Below are 26,073 nucleotides of genomic sequence, written 5' to 3'. Positions count from 1 at the left end.
ACTTAAATGTTATCATCTTGGAAAGTGCAAAAAATATGTTGTGTATAAATGCAAAGAAAGAAAAAAAAAAATAAAGATGACAGTATAAAACTCTTGCACTCACTCTCTCTCATTTTCAGTTTCGATGCAAAAAAAAAATCAGTTTGAACATACCAATTTGCAAAAATACATTGAAAACCACAAAATTATTATCACTGTGTCACTTTTCAATTGCAACAATAAGAAAATTAATAAATAAAAAATCTAAAAGTATTACAAACTCTACAGTTGCGATCATGCAGTTACCACTAATTTGTTTATATTCTTACCGCATCTATAGATGGTCTCCAAATTGAGTGTTTTCTTGCATGTTAGAGGAATGTTCATAATAGAAGTCAGATCTATAGTTTCAGGATAAGGACTGGCTTAAAATGCTGGCTTTATTGAGCAAGGGCACACACATCAGCTGGCCGAAGTACCACAAATGGCCCTCCACTCCCATTAGATTCATGTGAATCACTGCAGTGCTACTATAAGCAGGTGTTTAACTGCAGTTGACAGAGGTAATTACTGTACATTATGACAATAAACAGTTTTAACATTAAACAAATGCCTTAAAGAGTGAATCTGCATACAGAACCCTTGGACAGCAATACCTCTGTGTAAAAATATTGAACAGTGCTTCTTGAAAAATCTTAAGTTACTAGCCGACGCCCGCCGTAGCATACGTCAGTGTATATAGAAATAGGAACGGAAAACGGTGAGAAAGGAATTCAGAAATCAAGAAGAAATAAATACTTTTTGAAAGACGCAGTTGTGAACAGGTGTTTTGGTGAAAGACCTAACCCTAGAAAACATTAACAACACCAAAATGATGTTGTTGTAAAAGGTCTCTTAAGTAATTCCTTAAACTTAATCCAAAAGACTCGTACTACAATATCAGGTCCGTGCTCTGGTCTTTGGGTATCCGACAGTGCATGTAGAATTAACCGGCCAAGCAGGATAACATGTGAAAGTGATAAATAAATCAGGCTTTCCGAATTTATGTACTATGGCCATGGCATCCTGATAGTTTTGTTGCATGTATCTTGGACTTCCTGGAAATGTGGACGGTCATTATGCCAATGATCAATATGATCATTTTGCCTACACGTACGTTGTTATTTTCAGTGTTTGCTTGCAGTGCATCTGACAGTCCTTTGTATTGTTCCACGCGCAGATCTTGTTGATGTAATCTGAGATAGTTGAGACGTGCGTCCTCTGTTTTAACATATGCATCTATGACGTACTGTTGGAATAGTTTGCCGCTGGAGTGCAAAATACTAAATGTATTCCTCATTGCTAATCTGTACGCGTAAAGTTGGCATTGAGTAAGCCTTATTTGCTTGGAGGTTCTTTTATCGGGAACATGTTGTAAATCTTTGTCCCAGCCAATGTCTCCGTAAGGGAATAAAAGTGGGTAAACAACACAAGATCGCAATTCATATTGAGCGTGGAAATCTGTTTACAGGAGTTGTGTATGGGATAGATGCAAATGTCCCTTTTGGCAGGCGGTTCGCCATCTTCTCCAACGAAAATCGCTGCAACATCGGTGTGACATGTCGGGGGGCACTGTATCGTCGAAAATCCTGCCTAGGGTTTTCCTTGAAAACCATTCGTACAGATGCTGTTGGATTGGACTGAGCGATTTCATGCATGTGTTTGTATGATTTAGCGAAGCAGTTGATGGTTCTGAGCATAGAATCTAGCTGGAGAAGAAAATTTTCGCTACATGCAGAGTTTGATTTATTTTATAAGCGTACTTCAGTAGCTTGCGCGGTGTCAAAAACATACAACTGTCCAGGCAGCGTGGGGAAGGGTTTGGAAGAGGATGAATAGGAATCAAGAAATGCTGTGTCGGCTGCGTGTGGACAGGACCGGTTTTGAAGTGGAAGCAGGACTAACTAGAAGAGAAATGTATATAAGAAATTAGCCTATTGAAAGAAGCCGCTGAATCTCTTTTAAAATCCAGATATTATTGGCTTAGTACACAGACATAAAAACAAAATATTGATAAATAAGCATGGGGTCAGTTATACTTAAATGTCACTAAGTAAGGGACAAAATGAAATACCTTTTTTATTTGTTTAAATAAAAATAAATACAACACAATACAGTAATTGTAGTGGCTGTTCAACAATGATTTACAATGCAATTTTACAATAGCAATATATTTTATAAGTCTACAAAAAAAAAAAAACAAATCTACAAGAACATTTAGTTAAGACAGAAATTCTGAAAATTAAAAGAACTGAGAAGCTTATAATCAATGTATACTATTTACTTAATGAAGACAAAACAGTGGTAGTGTAAAAAAATACGTTTAAGATGTTTTCAAGTGGGTTAATCTAAAACTCCCAAAACAATCAAGATGGAGTGTAGTGTGTAAGTGACTCAACTAATATCATTGTGACTCCCTAAACAATCTAAAATATTATATCAGGCAGTTCTCAGTAAAATGGGCCAAAGCACATTATAGGTTATATGATTGTGATGGATTGGTATTTGACAAAAAGTCAAACTACAGGTCATACATGTATGTCCCTATAATTTAAAAATTATTTTCTAATGACAAAAAAAAATATTTTCTACTTTGTTAACAGTAAGTGACAATTCTATTTGTTATCTTTTACAGAATTTACAGGGCACAAATGAAGCTGGCATCTCAAACTGTGATATTTGAAGTGTGCCTAGCAGGTTTTATAAAGTTAATAGCTACAGATATGCGAATAGAAGCAGCCTATCACAGGCGTCCTTTAGCTAATCATAGTTCTTGAAACTATGTTGTCTGTAGTAATGAGAAGACGGATACCTGTTAGAGATTGCACTTTGCATTCATTTCCCTTGAATGTCTTTAATGAGCACAACATAAACATTTTCTTCAAGTTAACTTGAAGGATAATGAGATCCTATTGCAGAAGGGACTCAATTACAGCTTCTGGTTTTGATGAGCGTTTTCTGCAGTTAAAAATATGAAAAAGACAGTACGTAAATATTAGAAATACACATAAAATTATGATTTTTATGAAGCCAGTAAAAAAGAAGATAACAAGGAAATCAACCAATCATCGCATGCAAAAAATTATGGGAAAAACCTATTAAGATAAATTCCCTTAGCAAGAATATAAAGTCTGTAAATAACAGGTGACTTTTTTATTCCATTTAATCCATGCAAAGTTAAAAATAATATTTTCATTTTTTCAGTATATCACTATAGCACCCTCTGAAGCATTGCAAAGACACACTGCCAAGAGACAGTCAGCGTTTCCCTGTGGTTATGGCCCACTTTTAGGAGTTGGCAGACTGCATTGCAGATTTTTATTTGAATGTTAACTGTCAAGAGAGAGTTATGCATTCAAAGATTACATCTGACTGTTCATCAGCATCCAGGTTATGGAAGCAGGAAAAAAGAGTGTCAATTTTCATTGCTCTTACCTACCTCTTAGCACCATAAAAAAAAGCTTAAAGCAGCTAAATCCCAAATAAAAAGGCAGCTGAATCATATTAGGTTGATTGCCAATTATGATTGAGAATTAGCACTCTGGTATGTGAGGTTTCAAACCAACATGAGGCAACTAACAAAGTTCCAACGAGGTTAAATAGTCATAGAGCCGAAATTTCAGGTGAATCAGTCACAAAAAATGAAAAATTATTCAAGGGAAATCTCTCAAAACTAAGGAAAGCATTTGCCAAACATGGACAAACTGGGGTAGCAAAGAGAAACAGTAGTCACATGTCAAAGCTCACCGAGAGATATAGATAGATACTACGCAGGATAACTGCCAAATTCCACAAAGGTACAGAATCAAAAATGACCCCAGAATTGAATTAGCATTTCCATGACCTAACATTAATAAACCTTCTACATCATGAACCTTACAATGCTAGAATTTATGACAAGCTTGTCATTGAGCAATCACTTGTATCCAATGCCAATGAAAAGGGATGCTTAACCTGGTGTAAACTGCACCAAATGTAGGTCTCTGTACAATGGAAAAAAAGTACAATGATGATTCAGTTTTCATTAATTTTCTACATAGGGACAGGATTATGCTTGAAGAAAGACACAGGATGCCGTCGACTCAAAATTTCAACTGTTTCCAACTGATAAACACGGTGGAGAATTCAAAATGGTATTGCCTTCCATCTCACAGGAATCGTTAGGTCAGATGATTGCTCTGCATGGTCCTATAACAAAGAAATCAGAGGCCATTTTGCAGGTGCAGACACTGTTCCCTTGTGACATTTCCCCTTTACCAGGATGATAATGTCCCACTAGCAGCGCTAAAACTACTGAAGAGTGTTTTCATGAAAACCAGGATTAACATATTTACATTCCATGGCCTCTAAACATCATTGAATCTTTAAGGAAAGCTCTGAAGCAGAGAGTGTAAGAACATATGAAGAATGGTTCAGTGTCCTACAATTCATGATTTGTATGACAGCATTCACTGAAGGAATTAAGCTGTTCTGAAGGCAAATGATAGCTCTTGATACTAATATACTGGTTGGGGTTTCTGTTTTTTTTTTTCACCAACTTATATTTGTACTTATAAATGGCTTGTGATTGAAACTAATAGGGCTAGACTGTTATACTGTACAGTATATTCCAAGAAGAAAAAATAACGGGTAATTATCTGATTTTCCCAATTACCTAGCAAAGCATTTCTTGATTCTGAACAGGTTAGCTGTCCATTGCAGTGCACACTTAATGCATACACACAGACACCCACACCATGGCCAATGTAGAGTCTCCAATTACACTATTAAGCATATCTTTGGGATACAAGGGTAAACTGAAGTACCTGGTGAAGACAGTGTAAACAGACAGGAATCATGGGCAAAATGCACACAGTGACTGGGAACTGAAGATATTAATATGTCCATTCACACACTCAAGCACATGTTGAAACACTCTTAATGTAATTACCGTCTTCCTGTTTTAGGCCGTGACTTTCCTCCTTTGGAAGTTCTAGGTCTTTCTAACTTCATTAAGGACTGTCTTAGACTCTCTTCAGTGTATGCCAAGTAAACATGAGACAGGTCCACCTCAAATGGCTTTGAAATAGATTAGTGTTAGACCAAAGGAAAAAAAAAACACACATTTTAAATATAAATAGTACTTAAATGTCTTGAAAAAATACTTCAAGCCAAATAATTTTTTCTTTTACTTCTATATTCCAAAGAAATGGCAAATCCATGGTCATAAAACTATGCTTTCTCCTTCTTGTTCTCTCTAAAATGGATTCATTTCTTTAATCATCCTTTACACAAAAAAATTTAAAAAAAAAATCAAGGAAGACTAATCCTTCAGAATAAATCAGTTAGTCAGTCATTGTCCAGCCCGCTATATCCTAACACAGAGTCATGGGTCTGCTGGAGCCAATCCCAGCCAACACAGGGCGCAAGGCAGGAACAAATTGCGGGCAGGGCACACACACACACCCACACACCAAGCACAAACACTAGGGACAATTTAGGATCACTAATGCACCTAACCTGCATGTCTTTGGACTATGGGAGGAAACCGGAGCACCCAGAGGTAACCCACGCAGACTCGGGGAGAACATGCAAACTCCACACGGAGGACCTGGGAAGTGAACCCAGGTCTCCTTACTGCGAGGCAGAAGTGCTACCACTGTGCCACCATGCCACCTTCGGAATAAATAAATAAAGTAAAATCTACAGCAAGGAATAGGTAAAACAGAGATGGTATTTGCTATTCAAAACTTTTATTAACTTCTGATAATCTAATTTGTTCAGTCATCAATCCTTACCACAGTAATTTCTAATTTATCTGAATAGTTTACACATGCAAAAGTTACTTAACAATACTGCCATTCAAGACATTAACTTCTTTTGTTATACATTGGTTGTTTAAGTAATAATAATTCAAGTAATTCTTTGAGGACTTAGTAAGTTATTGTGTATACTTACATCCTTTTCTTTATTGTCTGCAAGCGGGGCTTGTTTTCTCATATTATTTCCAGTGTATGCAACACATTTCTAAAGTAAAAAAAATGAAAGGTCAAAGAAAAATGGAAAGAATTACATTTGTCCTCTTGAACTTCTTGGAATAACTGCAAACTTTGGAAAATACATGCTATTGAAATAATCTAGTACTGGCAGAAACATTGTGTTTCGGGGAATGTGGAATTATATTTACTATTATGAAAACAAGAATTAACATCCGGAATTGGTTCTGTGCTATATGTTACCAGGACTAAAAGTTATGTAAATCTGCCTTATCAATGGAAAAAAAGTTAATAAAAGGATTTTTTTTTTTTTTATAAGAATTTGGTGTAAAACTGGGTTTTCTTTATAGAATTAAAAAGATTATTTATTACGTTACTATTTTTTCCACCTTCTTTTACAGAAATTGAATAAGTACCATACTTACTAATTGCCACTCTCCTATGTCTTCATTCCAGTGAACATAGTTTTCTATCATTTCCTAAAAATAAAGAAAGCTAAGCATTAGAGCAGCTTGTCATTCCACAGGCTGTGTTAACATCTTTTGAATGTAGCTACAGGACTTTTGATACCTTCCCCAATTTACTGGATGTGTACATCTTGCATCTTCTGCTACTGAAGTAAACTGGGTATTTATATGATTGTGACAAATATGACAATATATTCTATATAATTGTGAAACACTTTGGTTCCAGAATGTATAAAAAGAAGGAAGCAATGATTAAATAATATTAACATATTTCAGGAAACAGCAAAGTAATGATTCTGCTCCCTGTTAAATATGCGTATAAGCAAACACACTTTGCCCAGAAACAAAGCAGTAGTTGACCAAGTAGAAATTAAATACATGCAGAGTAGCAAAAGGTAATATATACAATTATTTATATTTTTTTTACCTGGTACTCTTGTGGTATAAAGCTGTCAATAATTAACATCTGAAGCCGGAGCTCTCGACTGAGCTGTCTTATATTTTCCAACAGCCCTTCTATTTCTCTTTGATGTTCCTGCTGTAAATCTGCCATCTGGAAGTATTTAATGCAAAAAAAAAAAATTAGGCAGGCAGAGTGGTGTACTGGTTAAGGCTTTGGACTGCAAACCCTGAGTTGGTACTGATACTCAATAACTAAGAGCATGTAACTTCACCAGCCTGTGCTCCAACTAGTAAAATAAAAAAAATGTAACAAATGATACATCTCAGATGTTGCAAGATGGCTTGGATAAAGGTGTCAGACAAGTAACAAGTCTTCTAATTTTATTGAAAACATACAGTATATAGATTTTTACGTAAATGTATCATCACACATTCAGGGCTTTGAAAATGCACCCAGTATCCTGGATTTCTGCATAATTTTTCATTTTTTTTTTTTTTTACCATTTTTCTTGTTATTGGCTGTAGTAACATATTGAGGAGATCTGAACAGCCAAATAAAGGAGAGACACTAGTGTTAATTGATGTATATTTCATTTATTTGATGTAAAGTAATCAAAAATGCATTTTCCAGCAGTGAAGCATAAAATCAGCTCAAATAATGGTAAAATTAGCATTAGCTGATGATAGCAATGTTGATAGCGCTCAGTTTCTATAGTCACAACACGCCATTTTTACAGCTCTGTTGTTCTTAACAGTGGGTGCTATATTATCACAATGGTGAAGGCTTAAAACACCAGTTAATCTTTGTAGAAGAGACCATTACAAGAATGTGTAGGTTATACTATAATTTGGTTAGTTCAGATAAATAGAACTTTCTTTGTCCCCAGGGGGAAAACTGGCTTTTTACAGAAGCTCTTTATATAAATAAATACATAAACAGACAGATAAATATATACACACATACACACAACATAAGGTCTGAACACACACCTGAATGACTGGAAAGAATTTTCCAGGGAGGCATCATGCAGGCATAATGCTGTTGGTATAAAGGATATCCTGTAGTGTTTCTTCAAACACTTCTGCTGAATAATTTGTAGGCTGAAAGTCCTTAATGTTAGTGTGTTAGAGAGAGAGGATGTGCAGCTTCGTTCATAATGGTACTCAGTTTTGTTTTAATTCCCTCCTTTGCTACTACCTCCAGTGGGGTCCAGAGTGTGTCCCATATTTCAGCCAGCCCTTTTAATTAGCTTGATGATTTGGAGAACCTCTCTAGAAGTGATGTTACCAGCTCACCTCACCGCAGCAAAGAAAACTGCACTGGTCATCACCGAGTCCAGTTTGAAATATCAGTAAGATACAGAACAGAAGGCATATGCTAGTGTTAGAGTGACAAGTAAAATAAAAAAAAGCAATTACCACAGAGCATTTCAGACCAGCTTACTGCATTCTCAACAGCATCATGAGAATAATTAATAATTTAAAAAATTTAAAAATTGGAGATCACATTCACATCTTCTACACTATCTTCTGTCGCTTAAAGAAAGGCCTACTGAATCAACAAACCAATTGATGTGATGTGGATCTCGTGGAGGAAGTAGCGAACGAGACAATGAAAACAGAACTGAGTGCCATTATAAAACAATGCTTCACATCCTCTCTGACATACTAACATTGAGAACTTTAAGCCAAAAAATTATTTAGCACAAGTGTGTCAAGAAACATTACTGGGGCTCCTTTATACCAACAGCAATATGTCTGCAAAGTGCCTCATTGGGACTGGGACTGGCAAGTCAGAAGTTTTCTTTCTTTTTAATTTTCTTGGGCACAAGGCAGGAACCAATCCCGGGCAGGGTGCCAACCCACCGCAGGACACACACAAACACACCCACACACCAAGCACACACTAGGGCCAATTTAGAATCGCCAATCCACCTAACCTGCATGTCTTTGGACTGTGGGAGGAAACCGGAGCGCCGGGAGGAAACCCACGCAGACACGGGGAGAACATGCAAACTCCACGCAGGGAGGACCCGGAAAGCGAACCCAGGTCCCTAGATCTCCCAACTGCGAGGCAGCAGCACTACCCGCTGCGCCACCGTGCCGCCCTTCATTTATTATTTATATGTTTATTTATGTTTTATTTATTTTTACTTTTTTTTTATTATTTCACCTGGGGTCAAATAAAGTCATCTGGAACACCTACATTAAAATACTAGTATAAAGATCTCCAAACAGAATAAATATTAAAAGTTATGACTAAAATGTGTGGAATTTTTATTCACATACAAACATTTGATTTTAGCCAATTTTGTTTTGTAGATAACTAGGGGGCTCAGCCCCCTGCTCGCTTCGCTTGCCAACCCCCTGGCGGGCATTGCTCACATATGGGTAAGCCGATTACAATTTAAACAGATTGTTATTTTCTTGGGAACTTTTATACAGTGGAACCTCGATTATCCGGTCTTCAATTAACCGTGCATTTGGTTATCCGGGATCGCCTAGAAAAAAAGTGTGAGACATCACAAGACCGCCAAGATTTCGCCGCCAAGAATTCCGACTACAGGAATGTACACTACGTGTGTCACAGCTTAAGTTTTCTTTGTCGATGGGTTTCTGAGAATTATTCTAAAAGGATTGAAAGTACAGTATAGCATCTGTGCACCAGCGAGGCGATCCCCTGCTATGAAAAACCATTAGATTTAATCCGATGCAGAGAACTCGTTCCGAACACTCTCCCTCCTCTTTTTCCAAATTCAGACGACTGCCATTCGTCAACAACTTTTGTATGGGTCGCACGGTCCGTGTAGGCGACGCCTTGTTCCGGGTTCATTCAGTTGGCGTCCACACCTCGAGGTTAGAAAGCGGTTTTGCGTAAGTTTGTGCCGAAATGCCGGGGTCCAGTGCGGGAGCAAAAAGAAAAAGAGTTGTTTTGTTAATTGCTACGAAACTGCAAATTGTTGAACGTGCTGAAAAGGGGGAATCAATTGCTAAGCTTTCATCAGAATTTAACATAGGAAATCAAACAGTGCGTGATATTGTTCGGAAGAAAGATGAACTCTACAAGTTCGTAACTTCATCCGATACATTTAACGGGACAAGTGCGTGCAAGACAATAAAGGGTTCAAAATTTGACAATCTGGATAGAGCTGTGTTCAAATGGTTCAAGCAAAAACGCGCCGAGGGATGTCCTGTGTCCAGACCATTGCTGCTCGAAAAAGCAAAATGGTTTCACTGGGAGATGAAGATTCCTGAACCATTTGCTGCGTCTCAAGGATGGCTGCAATGTTTCAAATCTTGCCACAGAATTAGACAGTTGGATATCCAAGGTGAGAAACTAAGCGGTGATTCTGACGCTGCAGCACTATACGTAACGGAATTTAAACGTCTTGTCGAGGCTTTCTTGAGCAGGAAGCGGATTCAAATTTTAGTGACATTCTAACACTTTGCAAGCTCCGCACATCAATAAAACTGAAGCGCTGTAAGAACACAAAGCAGCGTCTCCTGTCTGATTTTGTCAAGAAAACTTCATAAACAACACAAGAAAGGTAAGAATTTCACTGTACAGCACCTATTCTAGCATTTGCGAATTTTTATAATTATTTTTGATTATCCAGATGACGGGCGCCGGTCATTAAACTGGATAATTGAGGTTGTACTGTATATGCATAATAGAACTATTTTACATTACAGTGAGCAATTAACCATAGTTAAAAATAGTAAAACATAATAAATTGAAATAAAATTGTTTAATGTTGCATTAGAGGTATTCGTTGAGTTATATGTTTTCATTCTGTTTGTCTTTAAAATTAACATGCAAATACTTTTTAAAACTTCTTTGATATCTCTATCTTTTGAAACTATTATCGCTGACAATTCATCACATGTTGGTTTATTATAAATGGGACTGTGATCTTTTAAATTCATATAGAAAACTTCTTTGTCTGTATTTTGCAGATAAATTTCACATAAAGTGCGATACTTTTGGGCGTATGGATTTGTATCCATTACTGGCTGTAAAATTTCTAATACGTCCAATCGTTTAACTCTTTCGATTCTATGTTGCATCGCTCCTCTGTGATCATAAATATAAACCTGACCGAATTGTGGTCTCTTCGAAATTAAACTTGTAGTAGCTTTAATTGTTGTCGGACCACAGATTCTCATATCGTATGGTGCATAATCGTGTAAATCTATGTTTTGAGCATTTAATGATGCTAACACAAACAGATTATTATAGATTCAGAAATTCTGCAAGGTAGTGTTTGTAGATTTTACTTTCATCAAACAACAAATCTTTTAATTCTTGCAGATACGCCTCTTCATTGGGAAGAAACAGTACTTTTCGCTGATGGCAACACAAATTAGACGATCTACAAGTCTCCGACTTAAACTTAAACCCGAACAATACCTACATACTTCTGTCATATCACCTATGTCCATATATTCGATCTCTTTTCGCTGTTCTGTTATTTCACAGAGTAATAATTTCTGTTTGTTAGCACTAATGTGATCTTTACTATTAGTTTGAGACTTTCGAATTTTAATACTTTCATAATCTCTAATCTGCTCTGCATGTGTATCGCGTCAACCTCTTTACAGCATTCTACTTTGTCTTCTACTCTTTGCCTTTTATTTCCAACCCCGCTTGGACCTGCTAGGTTTTCAATTCCACTTGGTCTGGGCTGATTATTACTTTCCTTATTTTCCGAATTTGCACTTAGATTATTATTGTTCTTTTTTGAATTCTTTTCTCTCCAACGCTTTTGGGCCTCTTTTCGACGCTCTGCCCTTTCTTCTTCACTTAGTCGTTGATGTGTCATCTAGAACATATACAATTATTGTCCAGAAAAGGAGTACATTGAAGGAAACAAATAGACTGTATGTCTAAAAATACTATCCAGAAAAGCTTCTTTAAAGGATGAAACTGAGGACTTTTCATAAACAACTTAAAATAAGGAAAACATAAAAATTTATAAGAGCTGAGAGCACAGGAACTGTGTCTGACAAAAGCATTCACACGAATAAGAGTTGAGTGGACCATGGGCATGTTTGAAAATGGTTGACAGGAAGGTGGGACTTGGCAATATCTCTTGGCAAAAGTTTTGTCTCAAGATTTTCTTTAATAATAGATATATAAAATTTTAAAAAGTTGGCAAAGAAAATAGTGTCTGTACAGCAATAAAGTTTTTGCTTTACTAGGTCAGTTGCCCATACAGAGGCATATACAGTGGATATAAAATGTATTCACACCCCTTCATTTTCTGCACACTTTATTGTGTTGTTGAGTTACTTTAAATAAATAAATTTGCTATATTTGCCCATCAATCTACGCTCAATAAGACAGAATGACAAATTGAAAACTTGATTTGTTAAAAATCAAAAACGAGTATACTCCATCAATAAGATGTTCATGGTAGAGTAGCTAGACAGAAGGCATTCCTCAGTAAAATGCACATGTTAGTTAAAGGGACCCTGAAAGCATGAAGGAAAAGATTCTCTGGCCTGATGAGACAAAAACTGAACTCTTTGGAATGAATAAATACTGTATCTGGCAAAGACCGGAAACTGCTCATCACCTGCCCAATACCATACCTATAGTGATGCATGGTGATGGTAGCATCTTGCTATGGGTGAGCTGTTCAGCAGCAGGGACAGGGAGATTTGTCAAACACAACATCATTGAAGAAAACCCGCTCCAGAGAGCACACAACCTCAGATTGGGGTGACACTTCACCTCCCAACACAAAAATGACCTGAAGCATACAGCCATGGCAACACTGAAGTGGCTTTGGGACAAGTCTCCAACCTTTCTTAAGTGGTCCAGCCAAAACCCACACATAAAACCCATAGAACATGTGTGGAGAGACCTGAAGATAGCAGCTTACAGATGCTTCCCATCTAATCTAACAGAGCTTGAGAAGATCTGCTATGAAGAATGGGTAAACTGCCTAAATCCAGTTGTGCAAAGCTTATACATATGAATGAAAAATGCAAAGATGAAATGACATCTTACCTTTGTCATTCTTCTCCATAGCCACATTTCTAGTTCTTATAATGTTTTACTTTTAATTTTCTCAATCTACATGTCTTGCACATATACAGTGCCAGATATCCATCATTGCTTTTTGAAGTATCTTATATTATATATATATATATATATATATATATATATATATATATATATATATATATATATATATATGGGTGCTGTGTGTCAGGTATTCCATTAAATTATTCTTTTTCCAGTGCTACTTCTATTTCTTTTTCTTATCTTCTAAGATAACTGTCTGGATACTTAAAATGCATTCTACCTGTTTACATCTCTTGAAAGTCTACATTCTGCTTCAACAGAGGTACTGTTATGGAGGCCAACTAAACTGCAGTAGTGATCAGTAGTTTTACACTAAGTCTTACAGCCTGATTAAGAGTATCATAGTGGGAAATATGCAGTTGGATAAATTTCTTATTTTTGTAAAAATACAACTCACATGAATAAAGCTAGATATTTTCCTAGTAGTGGACACTACTTTATACAAAGCAGCCCATTATCTGTTTTGTACTTACTTCTGATTTTGCTGCCATCAACATAGTCCAAACTTTCTTCAGCTTCTTGGTCTTTCCTTGAGCTTCTTCCTGTAAACTAGTGTACTTCTCTTCAATATCCAAGCGTTCTTGCTATTTAAAAAACGCACAAGCAAATAATACATTTCTATAATGAAATAAACTGAAGGTTTATATAAATGAAGCCTGTAACAGACAGCGCTTTAGCAATTCCCTGACAAAGGAGACTATCCTCAGTGACTCCTCACCTCTTTCTCTTCAAGTTCTTTACGTAGTTGCTCTGCCCTCTTTCGTCGCTCCTCCAGCTCATTATTAGATTCTTCCAGAAGTTTCTCCTGTTCTTCAGCTTTAGCCAACAAGTCAACACCTCCAACAATTACTTTCTTTTCAAGAGCAGAAAGCTTCTCTAGAAGTACGTGATGCTCCTGTCTATTAAAGGACAACAAACACCAAAAGATAAGTAGTACCCTTTTATCTATGCCAGCCAAAGTACTGACCAAAAGTACTATCCAAAAATGTTTTGCACAGAAGGTACAGCATAATTTTTTATCTAAGCAAGCAGAGCACACATAAAAAAAGTAATCCATGAATCACCGTTAAGAGACTTACAAGAACATATCTGAGCAACACCATGAAACTATTCCGCATTGCCTGTTTTATGAATTGGAATTTTGTTGAGTTTATTTTTTTAGTATTTCTTTTAGGTTAACAGTGTTACAAACATGGCATCAAAAATAAATAAATAAATAAATGAATTTCCCATCGGGATTAATAAAGTATCTATCTATCTATCTATCTATCTATCTATCTATTCTAACACCACTGTGGACTTGACCAAGTTACTCTCTCTAAATATACAAAAAGAATAAAAATGTGGAAACCTCTAAATGAAAACTTATTTAGAACTTCAAATGTCAACTTTAAATGTACCAGTTTTGTTTATTTATATCTCTGTGACCTTAAGTTAGAATAAGTTCATCACCCCTTTTAAACATTGTACAGTATAAAGTGAATAAAGGAAGTTGGTATGAGGAAGAGCACTAGTCATGTTGGCAACCCAGCCAACATGGGTAAATCTGTTGAAAGTGGCCTTAAACTGGCAAAGAGAGTTTAATTATTAATTATCAGATAAAGGCAGGATGTATGCGGGCCAATGAAATGCAGCACAATACTAAGCACAACAAAGTTAAATGTTTTCTCTCTACTCAGCAACAGCACTGAAATTTTAACAAAACACTCCTTTCTTAAATTAGTTATTAGTAAGACAAGCCATTGTAAACAGGTAAACTAAAATGTCAAAATGTGCAAACAATAAAGTATGACAATTCTCAATTACATAAACTGAACAGATGCATAATTAGTGTATATGCAGCACACATTTTAGTAACTGTATTTCCTAGAATTTTTTGGAAATACACTTTTGATGTCATTTATGTCCTGTCCAATGTAATTAATCATAGCAGTCAAATAAAAAATATATCTACTCACTGAGCTTTGAGCAAATCTTTTTCTCGTTTTTCCAGTTCTGCTCGTGCTTTGTTCCTTTCTTCCTCTTCCATATCACGTTTGGCTTCAAGAGCTCTTCGTTCCTCCTCAATTTTTGCTTGCATCTCCATCATTTTGTCAGGAGATACTTTCTTTTTACCTTAAATGTATTAAAATGAACAATCTATTGATTATCTGTAAACTCTCATTATGCTTTATACATAACAAAACATTACTGAACCCACGTAAACCACTTCAATGTCACAGTGGACCAGAGCCTATCCTGAAAATACGGGATGCAAAATTGGTAACAAACCTTGTTAAGGCAGCACTATATCACAAACTCATGCTCAAAAATTATTCACAGCCAATTTGTAATCACCAATTTACTTAATTCACACATCCTTAGGGATATGGGAGGAAATCCCATATAGACACTTTGAGAATGTGCAAACTCCAAAACAGACACTCATCTGAACCAAGACACTAGATCAATAAATACTGAAATAGGCAACAAACTTGTTTAAAAAATAAAGAGGAAAAAAACAACACAATGTTGTAATGTTGTACAACTGCACCAGTGTTTTTTTTTATCTAAACAAACCATACTTTTGACTTGTATATATCCAGATATATGTGAGAATTCTATAATAATAATAATAATAATAATAATAATAAACTACTCTCACAGCTCCACACGAGCTGTATGGCCACTGCATTTTCTTTCCATGTACTTCAGATTTGGCTGACTGACATCTTTACACTGACCTTATGTGAGTATAGGGATTAAATGTGATCTCTAATAAGGTGATATTCTATCATCATTTGTTCCCACATTACACCCTGTGGTGACAGGATTGGTTCTAGCTTCCCTTTTGAAAAAAGTAACGAAAAAAATTGTTATTCTAAGGAGATGATCTGAGAAATATCTACTGTAATGTTTCCATTACTTTAAAACTTTCATTTTTAAAATGTCTTCTACAGTCTGACCAATTTCTATACCTTTGAGTTTTAAATTAAGGCATATTTTGCTGTTGTAGCTGAAGTCTGCATTTATTACATTAAGAAATGGCAAAAGTTCAATATCTTTGCTTGTACACCAAACTATATTAAGTTTTTTCTTGTTTACGGTTCTGGAGAACCAGAGACTATATTGCTGGTAACGGAAGAAAGTAGGAACTATTCCAAGACAGGATATTGGTGCACACAAGAGCATTATGAGTGTTTAGTGTAAGGAATGCATTTGTACTGTGGGGGTTAAGAGGAATAATTCAAGAGAACCTATTTGAAGTGACACAGAAGACATCTAGCTGAGAATTGAAATATGGACCAAAAAAAAATAAATCTTTGATCCTTTCCACCTTGCCTAATCCATTTTCCCTTTCTGTCTGAAAAATGGCCTTGTTCAGTCAAGACCAGGCCTAAAAAATTCGATATTGAAGTTGTGATATGAATGTACTTAACATCTTGACCTTAAGTATCATCCACTGTACACTCATTTGTGGAATAACCTTAACTGTGTTTCTTGATACACTGGCTGCTTTGTGGGCTGTTGGGGAGTGATTCTTACTGTCGACTGTCATTCTTTTTATGTATGTTTTACTTTGATGCTGTATCTGCATAGCATCAACAAATTAAATTCCACGCAACTGATGTTATTGCGGTTATAAAGTAATTTGTTTTTTATAGGCTCTCAATGGTGATAACAATACCTCCTACAGCAATAATCTCACAATCAGAATCTTTTGTTGAAGCAAGCAATGGCAATGTTCACATTCCCTCAGTTTAAAATTTTGGATTGTACTGTGGAAAAATATATGTATATAAATTGTCTATTTAACATGCAACTGGTTCAAACATTATTTCAAATAGAGGAGACTAATATATTTTTCAGAGTTCATGACCATCTTTTTCATTGTCTTCATTGCCTCTCTTACTATTGTTGTTATCTTACTAAATACTTTTGTCTTTTTTTCAAATGATACTTCTGATTCAAAGTCATAAGATACATGACTAACTGAATTTCCCATGCAGTGAATACAAAGTTCTTTGTGTGCTTCACTTGTTTATTCCATTTGGGCATGATAAGTGCTAAAGAAGATACTTAAATGTATTCTTATACATCTTCTACAATTACAAAATTATTCTGATGGTACTATTAGAAACCATCTACTTAAAATCTAGGTTTAGTTGACCAAACACTATTATTAAGATTTGGTAACTCCAGTAACAACTCTAATTGAACTACCAAATATTATTACATTCTCAATAAGCAATGCTTCAAATATAATTTTCTTACATGCGTAAAATAGACCATTAAGCTATGTTTTCAGTTACTGGTAACTGCTCACCTTATCAACTCCTAAATTAAAAAAAAAAGATTATTGTGTAGAAATAACAAATAATTAGGTAACTGAATCTTGAAATCATTAGATAAAAGTCAACCTCAAGATAATTAAACCTAAACCCAATATGTATCATAAATATGGTATAACCTATAAATAGGTAAAATAAAAATTAAATGACATTAACTTGAAAAGTTCGAATTGTATTTCCATTGTATAAAGCAATGGTAAAAATGTTAAAACCAACCTGTTTGATCTTGATTTAAGTAGAAGAAATTAGCAAGTCAAAGGCAGCATTTGTATCAAGATCAGAGAAAAATAAGAGAACAATATATTATTTTGTGATTATTACTTAAAATGTTATTATAGAGGGGAAAAGTAAATTTTAAGAAGTGTTTTTGCGGAAGAGAAGGAAAGTGTCAAATACACAGAACACAACATCACTATAAAATAAAAAATGGGTAAAGACAACACCACATATTGAACAATGTCAAATAACAAGGGTGATTAAATGATATACAGAAAGGATTGAAAGAGGTCTAAGAGCTAGAATAACTCAAAGTGACTGCATTCCTTTTCAGACCCTATACAAAAATTGAAAATAAATTGAAGAGATGCCCATAGGGTAGCAGCACAGAAACATGCACACGTACAACAGAATTTACAGAAAAACATGATTTGGTTTTACTTGCCAGATATTTACCTAACCAAAACTGATTAAAACAGGTGCTGCTGAAAATTAATTATAAATAATAACTAGGACAATGTTACAAAACATTTTGGTGTCATGCAGATGTTTAGAAAAGGGCAGTCACTTTATTGCAAAAATCAAGATCTTTATTAAAAAAAATGATGAGACAAATGAGAGAACATCAATGATCCATCATGCAATGAAACTGATAAAATAAATGATAACAATGTTATAAGATGATTTGGTGGGGAAACATCTTTTTTATAATTTGTGTTTAAAAAATTTATTTCTGTGAATTAATTTTAATATATAAGGTGATTTAGCATCATTTATTGTACCACTTCTAGCTCTAATAGCTTAACATGTACTACTTTACTCAGCATTTGAGAAGTATTATTAGTTTTTAATTTCTGTTTAAGCTAATTATTTTAAGAATTATAATTAAACTTAAGCTTAGCCACGTTAAAATAAGTAAAATCTGTTTATATGTAAATATATCTTAGACACTAAGGCTATTTTAATATAATGCATACTTTTATTATAAAAGCAATGATATAATTAGTCACCTTTAGTTACATTGTCTTTGGCAGGCACAAATCAACTGTAGTGATCACAGTACCTTGCAAAGATTATGAGCAAATATGTACTAAGGCATGTAAAGCCTTATAATGGAGTTCATTTTAAGAAGATATAATATTGAGTGATTAATAATTCATGGTAATAATGCATTGAATTTTGTTAAAAAACATTATTGTGCCAAAGATATATCTTACAGATTCAAGGATAAAAATAGTTATTATAACTACCATATTTGCATATTGTGAATATATTATTGTCATATCACAGCAAAACACAAAAGTATATCACCTGATGCATTATTGAGTGCAATGACTTCAGGCTTGTGTATGATACGTCACATATGCAGCACACAAACACAGCAAAACCAAGTATCCTTATTATCCTTCAGTGGGTTTCAGTTATAAAAAAAGCGTCATGTTTCCATTTGAATATGCATTTTTTTTCTACTTCTTAAACTTCTCTTAATTATTGATACTTACCACAACACATTGTGTGTTTACAAGTGGGTTACGCACGCAGAGAAACAAATGAAGCATGTTTAGAATCTAAAGCATGAAATATTACTTCTTTCCGTGAATCCTTTTTAGGTTCTTTCTCTTAAGTGTTGTTTTCTATTCATGCATAATTTGGGATTTTTGATTCATTTATGTGGAAACTGCAACAAAATATGGAAATCAATCAGGCTTTATGTTTGGGTGCAAGATTTGGTTACAGGCATTTGAAGGACAGATCAAAAAATAATACAACTTGACAACTGAAAGGGGCTTTCGAGATGTAGAAAATTATGTCAAAGTAGAAAAGTACTGGCAAGATACAGTGAGAGGCACACACTACACTAGACCTGGGGCTCTTCACAATTGGGGCAGTCTTTCTGCAAGTGTAGAGTTGATCCACAGGAGAGACCTTGGTGGAAGTAGATGTGGGAATACTCAGACAACCCTGGCCATGTGATATATAATTTCAAACGTGTACTAGTAAACAAGTGGGTTACCTCAATGTTTCCTTTCACAGAAGATAGTATTCGTCCATTAGAGGAAACGGATTTGGCTTTGAAATGGGTGACACCTACTGTATTGGCTGTATACATTTTTCTGAAAGACTTCAATGCTAATGTGGGGAATTATGGTGAAAGTTCAGCAGGCATGACTGGAAGATAAAATGTTACTGGATTTCTGGACTGTGTGTGTGTTTTCCATTGCAAACACTACAAGACTAGGGACTAGTGTTTTACACTGACCTATATAGCACATGCTACTGCAACCCTTCCTTGCATAAGTGGATTGACCAGGCGTGAGAGAGTGAATGAGTGATTAAGATAAAATGTTAGTATTATTATGCCTACATATTTCACTAATTACTTTTGTTAATACATTCTGCTATCCAAAATATCACTGATATTATACTTGTTTGTATAATCATATTTAGTAGAATTTGTCAGGTTTTACTGATAAATCAATTTACGAGACTCTTCTGCATTTGTAGTAGTAGATAGTTTTTCCTGCAAAATTCGTGTATGTCCTAACTATGACAATTCACCACTGAAATGCATATGAAAGGAAGGGTAAGAGAAGAGATGAGCTTTGCTGTTGAAAATATATTATGTTAAAATCATAACCTTAACTTCCCTGATTTTCAGTAATTCAGTAGCTGAATATGCAAACATTGTAAATTTAGCTCCTAACAACTTTACAATATATGTGAGTTTTTTTATTCTCAAGGAGAAAATATCAAATGTGTGCATCATACAATATTCTACTTTTTTTAGTACAGCTTATAATTGTATACTTATTTTACTTTCTTATTAGTGAATACAGTTTAAAACCCTATTATGACTTTTGGTAGAATGGTCAAACTCAATACAGTATAATTATTTCCATTGATAGACCCAAAGTAATTATTTTTATTTATAAAACAATATATTGCTCCACACCTGCTTATAAAATGCAATATAATATAAATCTTAACACATAACTAAGTAATATTAAACAATTTTCTGTACCTGACAGCCTTAAAACTTTTAATTGCCCTACAAGCAAGCTAATGATGATGATGATAGTAATAATAATAATTATAATTGCTCTTAATCTCATTGCTGACGCAGAACACACCAAGGCTGTACATTTTACTCCATGTGAGAACCACGGAAATGTTATGGATCATCTTATATATATACTAGTCATTAAGCCCGTTACAATAACGGGTGCTAGAACAGTAGTGCATAAACATTAGTAGGAACAGTCTATATTAAATGGCAAGGGACCTTGACCTCATTCTGTTTGTTGGTGGTATTTTTCTTTGTCTTTCAGCCTTTCTTTTGTTGATGTTTACTTGCTGAGCTGACCGTTCTTTGTGGGCTGCCGCCGTGTACTGTGTGTCTTTAATTTTCTGTGACAGTAATACTGTCTTGTACGTCCGCTGGCTTGTACGTCCGTAATATACCTTTAATTTTCTCTGGCCATAATACAGGCGTGCGCATCGGTAATATGCCTTTAATTTTCTCTGACAGTAATAGTGGCTTGTATGTGGCTATAATATGCGTCACTGTATTGTGTACCTTTAATCTCCTCTCGTAGTAATACTGGTTTGTATTTCCGTAAAACGCCTGTAACTTTCTCTGACAGTAATATCGCGCATCGCACCGTGCCCCGCGCATGTGCACTTCACCAGAAGACACACACACACGGACACCTGGACGCACACAGGGATTTTATTAAAGAGGATTAGACAAATCCCTGTTTAAGTATTAGGCCACATCTGTTTAGTATTGGCTTTTATAGCTAAGTTAGGCCTAGGATCCATCACAGTAACAACAAAGTAAATAAAGAGCTTTAAAGTAATCTATTATGAATAAGCACAAGGAAAGTATATAAAGTCACATGTTTTACTAAAAGTGTCATTCTTGTTCTAAAGTTGAATATCTTATAGTATTAAGCAAGACCATTCTAAAAATTCACCAAAATGCTAAAATGATTTACTTGGGAGTATCGGGGAAAAAATCGTGATATGTAATTTATTTTGTTTTACAACATGTACAATTTATACATCTTTTTCCTCTTTCAGCATTACTTCATATAGCTCATATATGCATATTTTAGTTTTCTGTTCTAAAAACAGTGCAGTAAAAAGCAAAACAAAACAAATTAAAACAAAAAAGGCTGTAGAATTTTAATTTCAGATAAATTGTTTAGAAATTACTTAACATCATTGCTTTAAAAAGTATGATCTGCAAAATGTGGCTCCTCATTTAAGCTGTGAATGCTAATTATAATCATTATGTCTTTTCAGTAGTGCAAGGTGCAAGCATTAAAGTGATGAGCACATGCATTTCTAATTGTTGCTTAAAACGATTACTTCAAACACAAAATATATATTTTTTTCTTTTTAAGCAAGACTATAAAGGGAAAAAGCATTGGTATTAAAAAGATGACCAAAGCAGGAAAGGAATGTGAAGAAGGAAGCTAATGTGAAACCAGGTCTCTTTACAAACAGTCCCAACTCACTGGTGTGGGATTTATCCAGAGGTTTCTCAATAACAGAACACGCAGATTCTGAGCTACTGCTGCTGCTACTGCCTAAAAAAGAAAAAGAGACATACCCCAAGGAAAACCCATTGAAGGAGACAGGAGAGAATAGAGTGTTTAGACTATTGACTCACTAAAGACATTAAAGAAAATAACTTGATGGTGTAGAACTATCTTTCACAAAGACATGCTGTATGTTATTTCATATACATGCACATTAGACTAGGTTAAAACCAGAATGTCTACCACCAGTCACAAATACATACAGACCACATACTTTTATACATGTGATATTACTTCTGTTTTAATATCTAATTACCTCACACACAAAAAGTTACAGGACTACTTCCTTTAGCAGTACACAATCAGAAAAGTTAGTATACATATTTAGCTTCAATACCTGTTTTATACCATTGAGATTGTCAAGGAGCAGAAGCAAAACCATGGAGCAATGACTGAAATTTTGCCCTTAATGATATTCCAGTCAGATGCAGAGCTTAGGGGAAGTATAAATAATTCTAGAGAACCTGTGTCTCATTCTTTTCTAAGAGACGTCCAAATTTGAAATTAAGCAAGAGGATTGGTCATTGGCTCTGGTCAACGGTCATTTATTTATTTTCAATTCTGTTGAAATTATAACATTTTCAATTCTGTTAAGAAACTAACATAACATCTAGATGTAAAATGAGTTTAAAAAATGTCAAGTTTCAAACACAAAAAGAGATGATGAGTATCACAGAAAATAAAAGTACACAAGAACAGTAATGGGAATTTGGAAGACCGCAGTATGGTGCATGGAGATAAGGAACAGAGAGAAACAGAAAAAGAGTAGTACATTGGATTAAGCCCTTTGAAGATATGGACTAGAGGAAACCAAAATGGAATAATTTGGAAAAACTCAGCATTTTATGTAAAAATGAGGGGTGAAGAATACAAAAAAAGACTAAAACATTACATTAAATTAAATGTGGGCAGAAATCCAAGTAAGCATGTAATCAATATTTATGGAATAAAAATCACATAATTGTTAGGCCTTGTTTTAATTTTTAAGAAAACTAGTAACTAGACTGAAACATCAGCAAACTATGAAATGAAAATTGCAAAATCTCCAAAAACCTCCAAAATGATTCTCAAGAACACTATGCTTTAAAGGAGATTCAGATAGGCCACTGCATTGAATTCTTTTACTGTAATAAGCAAGAAACTTTGAGCCCTTCAGGTCAGTAACTGTGCTGTATACAATAAGCATTACAACAGACTAAGTAACTAAAATTGTTAAAAATGTAAATTTTACAGTTAGAAATGTGCACTTTTTAGGTTTACTTTTATTACTTTTTAAATCATTGAACTACTTGGCGGGCGGCACGGTGGCGCAGTGGGTAGCGCTGCTGTCTCACAGTTGGGAGACCTGGGTTCGATTCCCGGGTCCTCCCTGCGTGGAGTTTGCATGTTCTCCCCGTGTCTGCGTGGGTTTCCTCCGGGCGCTCCGGTTTCCTCTCACAGTCCAAAGACATGCAGGTTAGGTGGATTGGTGATTCTAAATTGGCCCTAGTGTGTGCTTGGTGTGTGGGTGTGTTTGTGTGTGTGTCCTGCGGTGGGTTGGCACCCTGCCCAGGATTGTTTCCTGTGTTGGCTGGGATTGGCTCCAGCAGACCCCCCGTGACCCTGTGTTTGGATTCAGCGGGTTGGAAAATGGATGGATGGATGGAACTACTTGGCAAGTTGAGGAAAAGTATGTGAGCTAGTAATATAACAAAGGTTAATTTAAAGTATCTAACCTTAAATGATCAGAAATTAATTTAAATAGCACACTGATTCTGTCGTATTGATAATCTTACCTGTTAAACAGATAATGAAGAAAGACATTTTGTGGTAAGATAGTTACAGTCAATAATCATGGGACTGGAGAAATCGATATATTGTACGTTGATTACTGCATGCAAGTAAGAATTTTACTGTACTCTATACATGTCACAAAAATGAGTCTGCCAACAAAGATAACTGTTAAAAAAAAAGTAAGAGACAAAAGGCAACGCTTGAAATTGAAATTCATATTAATATTACTTGAATGTGACATAGTCATGAGTAGGTTAAATTTAAGATGATTACTTTTCATTTTAGAAAAGAGTATGGTGTAATAATTACAAAAAAAACATGTCTACTTCTATTCACAGTGGATAAGCTGTTTATGAAGCTTTATCATTTATCAGGGATAGGAAAATCCAAAAATTTTAAAACAAGCAACTGCCAAACCAGGTATTCAATCAATTATTACAGATTTTATTCAAGAGATATATATACTGTGCCAATTTTAATTTATTCTATACTTCAGAAAAAAGGTAGAAATAAAACTGGTTGAAATATGAAAACTAAAGTCAACAAATATGCAATATTAATTAAAACGGGCAGCATACAACAGCAATATGATTCACTAAGACATTACTGATGATGTTAAAAGGCCTTCATCATGTCACTGAATATTTTTTAAAAGCAGGCTATATAGTAAAGTCAAGCCTGATTGTGAAAAAGCCAGCTCATCAGTATAAAATGAAAATACAAGTGAACTAAGTTTTCATAGTGCTTTAGAGTATGGTTGTTCAAGTTGTCAAGTGAAACCAAGCACCAGAATTAGGGGAATGGCCTGGGTTGAGATTTTTTTTCCAAAACAAGCAAACATTCATTTGTTTCTGTACTGCTAACATCAAGTACTGTCAAAGTATGTGAACCCTTTAGAATTATCTGGTTTACTGCATGCATTGGTCATAAAAAGTGATCTGATTTTCATCTAAGTCACAGGTACTGATATACACAATGAGCTTAAGCCAATGACACACAAAAAATTCTACTCTTTCATGTCTTTATTTTACAAACACATTCAATGTTCACAGTGGTAGTGAAAAAAGTAAGTGAACCTTGGGATTTAATAACTGGTTGACCCTCCTCTGGCAGCAATGACCTGAACCAGGCGCTTCCTGTAACTGCAGATCAGACCTGCACATCGTGCGGGGGGAATTTTAGCCCATTCTTCCCTGCAGAACTGCCTTAACTCTTCCATATTCTTTGGTTGTCTTCTGTGTATGGCTCTCTTCAAGTCATTCCACAGCATCTCAATTGATTGAGATCTGGGCTATGACTGGGCCACTCCAAAAGGCGGAGTTTGTTCTTCTGAAGCCTTTGTGCTATGGATTTGCTGCGATGTTTGGGGTCATTGTCCTGTTGCATCAACCAGCCTCTTTTGAGCTTAAGTTGACGGACAAACACCCTCACATTATCCTGGAGAATTTGTTGATAAACTTGTGAATTCATTTTCCCCTCAATGATGGCAAGCTATCCAGGCCCTGATGCAGCAAAGCAGGCCCAAACCATGATATTCCTTCCACCATACTTTAGTGTAGGGATGATGTTTTGATGTTGATATGCAGTGCCCTTTTTACGCCAAATGAAGTTCTGCTTTTTCCTCCCAAATAGTTCAACTTTGGTTTCATCACTCCACAAAACATTTTCCCAGTACCGCTGTGGAGTGTCCAAGTGCTCTTTCGCAAACTTCAGGCGTTCCACAATGTTCTTTTTTGACAGCAGTGGCTTCCTTCTTGGTATCCTGCCATGGACTCCTTTCTTGTTCAATGTTTTGTGTATAGTTGACTCATGAACAGAGATGTTAGCCAGTTGTAATGACTTCTTCAAGTGCTTTGCTGTCACTCTAGGGTTCTTCTTTACCTCATTGCTGACTTTGCGTTGTGCTCTTAGGGTCATCTTGGCAGGGTGCCCACTTCTAGGCAGAGTAGCCACAATACCAAATTGTCTCCATTTATAGACAACTTGCCTAACAGTAAACTGATGAATATCTAAAATCTTTGAGATGACTTTGTAACCCTTTCTAGCCTTATGTAGATTAACAATTCTCGATCGTAGCTCTTCAGACAGCTCTTTTGTGTGAGACATGATTCCCATCTGGATATGCTTCTTGTCAAAAGCTCAAACTCAAACTTTATAGTGTTTTTTTATCAATCAAAGTAATTCTAGGCC

General features: G+C 35.3%; 1 protein-coding gene across 2 annotated transcripts in view; it reads right to left on the bottom strand.

Annotated features, from left to right (window-relative positions):
• Window positions 1-2,077: 2,077 nt before the first annotated feature.
• The window catches only part of kif3a (kinesin family member 3A), a 58,134-nt gene continuing 34,138 nt past the window's right edge, over window positions 2,078-26,073 (bottom strand). The window contains exons 10-19 of one of the 2 annotated variants that reach the window (XM_051933469.1): window positions 22,027-22,098; window positions 17,504-17,512; window positions 14,915-15,071; window positions 13,675-13,855; window positions 13,430-13,540; window positions 6,888-7,013; window positions 6,419-6,472; window positions 5,956-6,024; window positions 4,949-5,076; window positions 2,078-2,976 (exon numbers count right to left, since the gene is read on the bottom strand). In XM_051933469.1, the coding sequence (XP_051789429.1) occupies window positions 2,928-2,976; window positions 4,949-5,076; window positions 5,956-6,024; window positions 6,419-6,472; window positions 6,888-7,013; window positions 13,430-13,540; window positions 13,675-13,855; window positions 14,915-15,071; window positions 17,504-17,512; window positions 22,027-22,098 (956 nt within the window). In that variant the 3' untranslated portion in view covers window positions 2,078-2,927. The remainder of the gene's footprint in view (window positions 2,977-4,948; window positions 5,077-5,955; window positions 6,025-6,418; window positions 6,473-6,887; window positions 7,014-13,429; window positions 13,541-13,674; window positions 13,856-14,914; window positions 15,072-17,503; window positions 17,513-22,026; window positions 22,099-26,073) is intronic. The other variant, XM_028812792.2, reaches the window with a different exon arrangement.

This window comes from Erpetoichthys calabaricus, chromosome 11, assembly GCF_900747795.2.
Source record: "Erpetoichthys calabaricus chromosome 11, fErpCal1.3, whole genome shotgun sequence".
NCBI classification, from domain to species: domain Eukaryota; kingdom Metazoa; phylum Chordata; class Cladistia; order Polypteriformes; family Polypteridae; genus Erpetoichthys; species Erpetoichthys calabaricus.
This window is presented reverse-complemented; position numbering and strand designations above follow the sequence as displayed.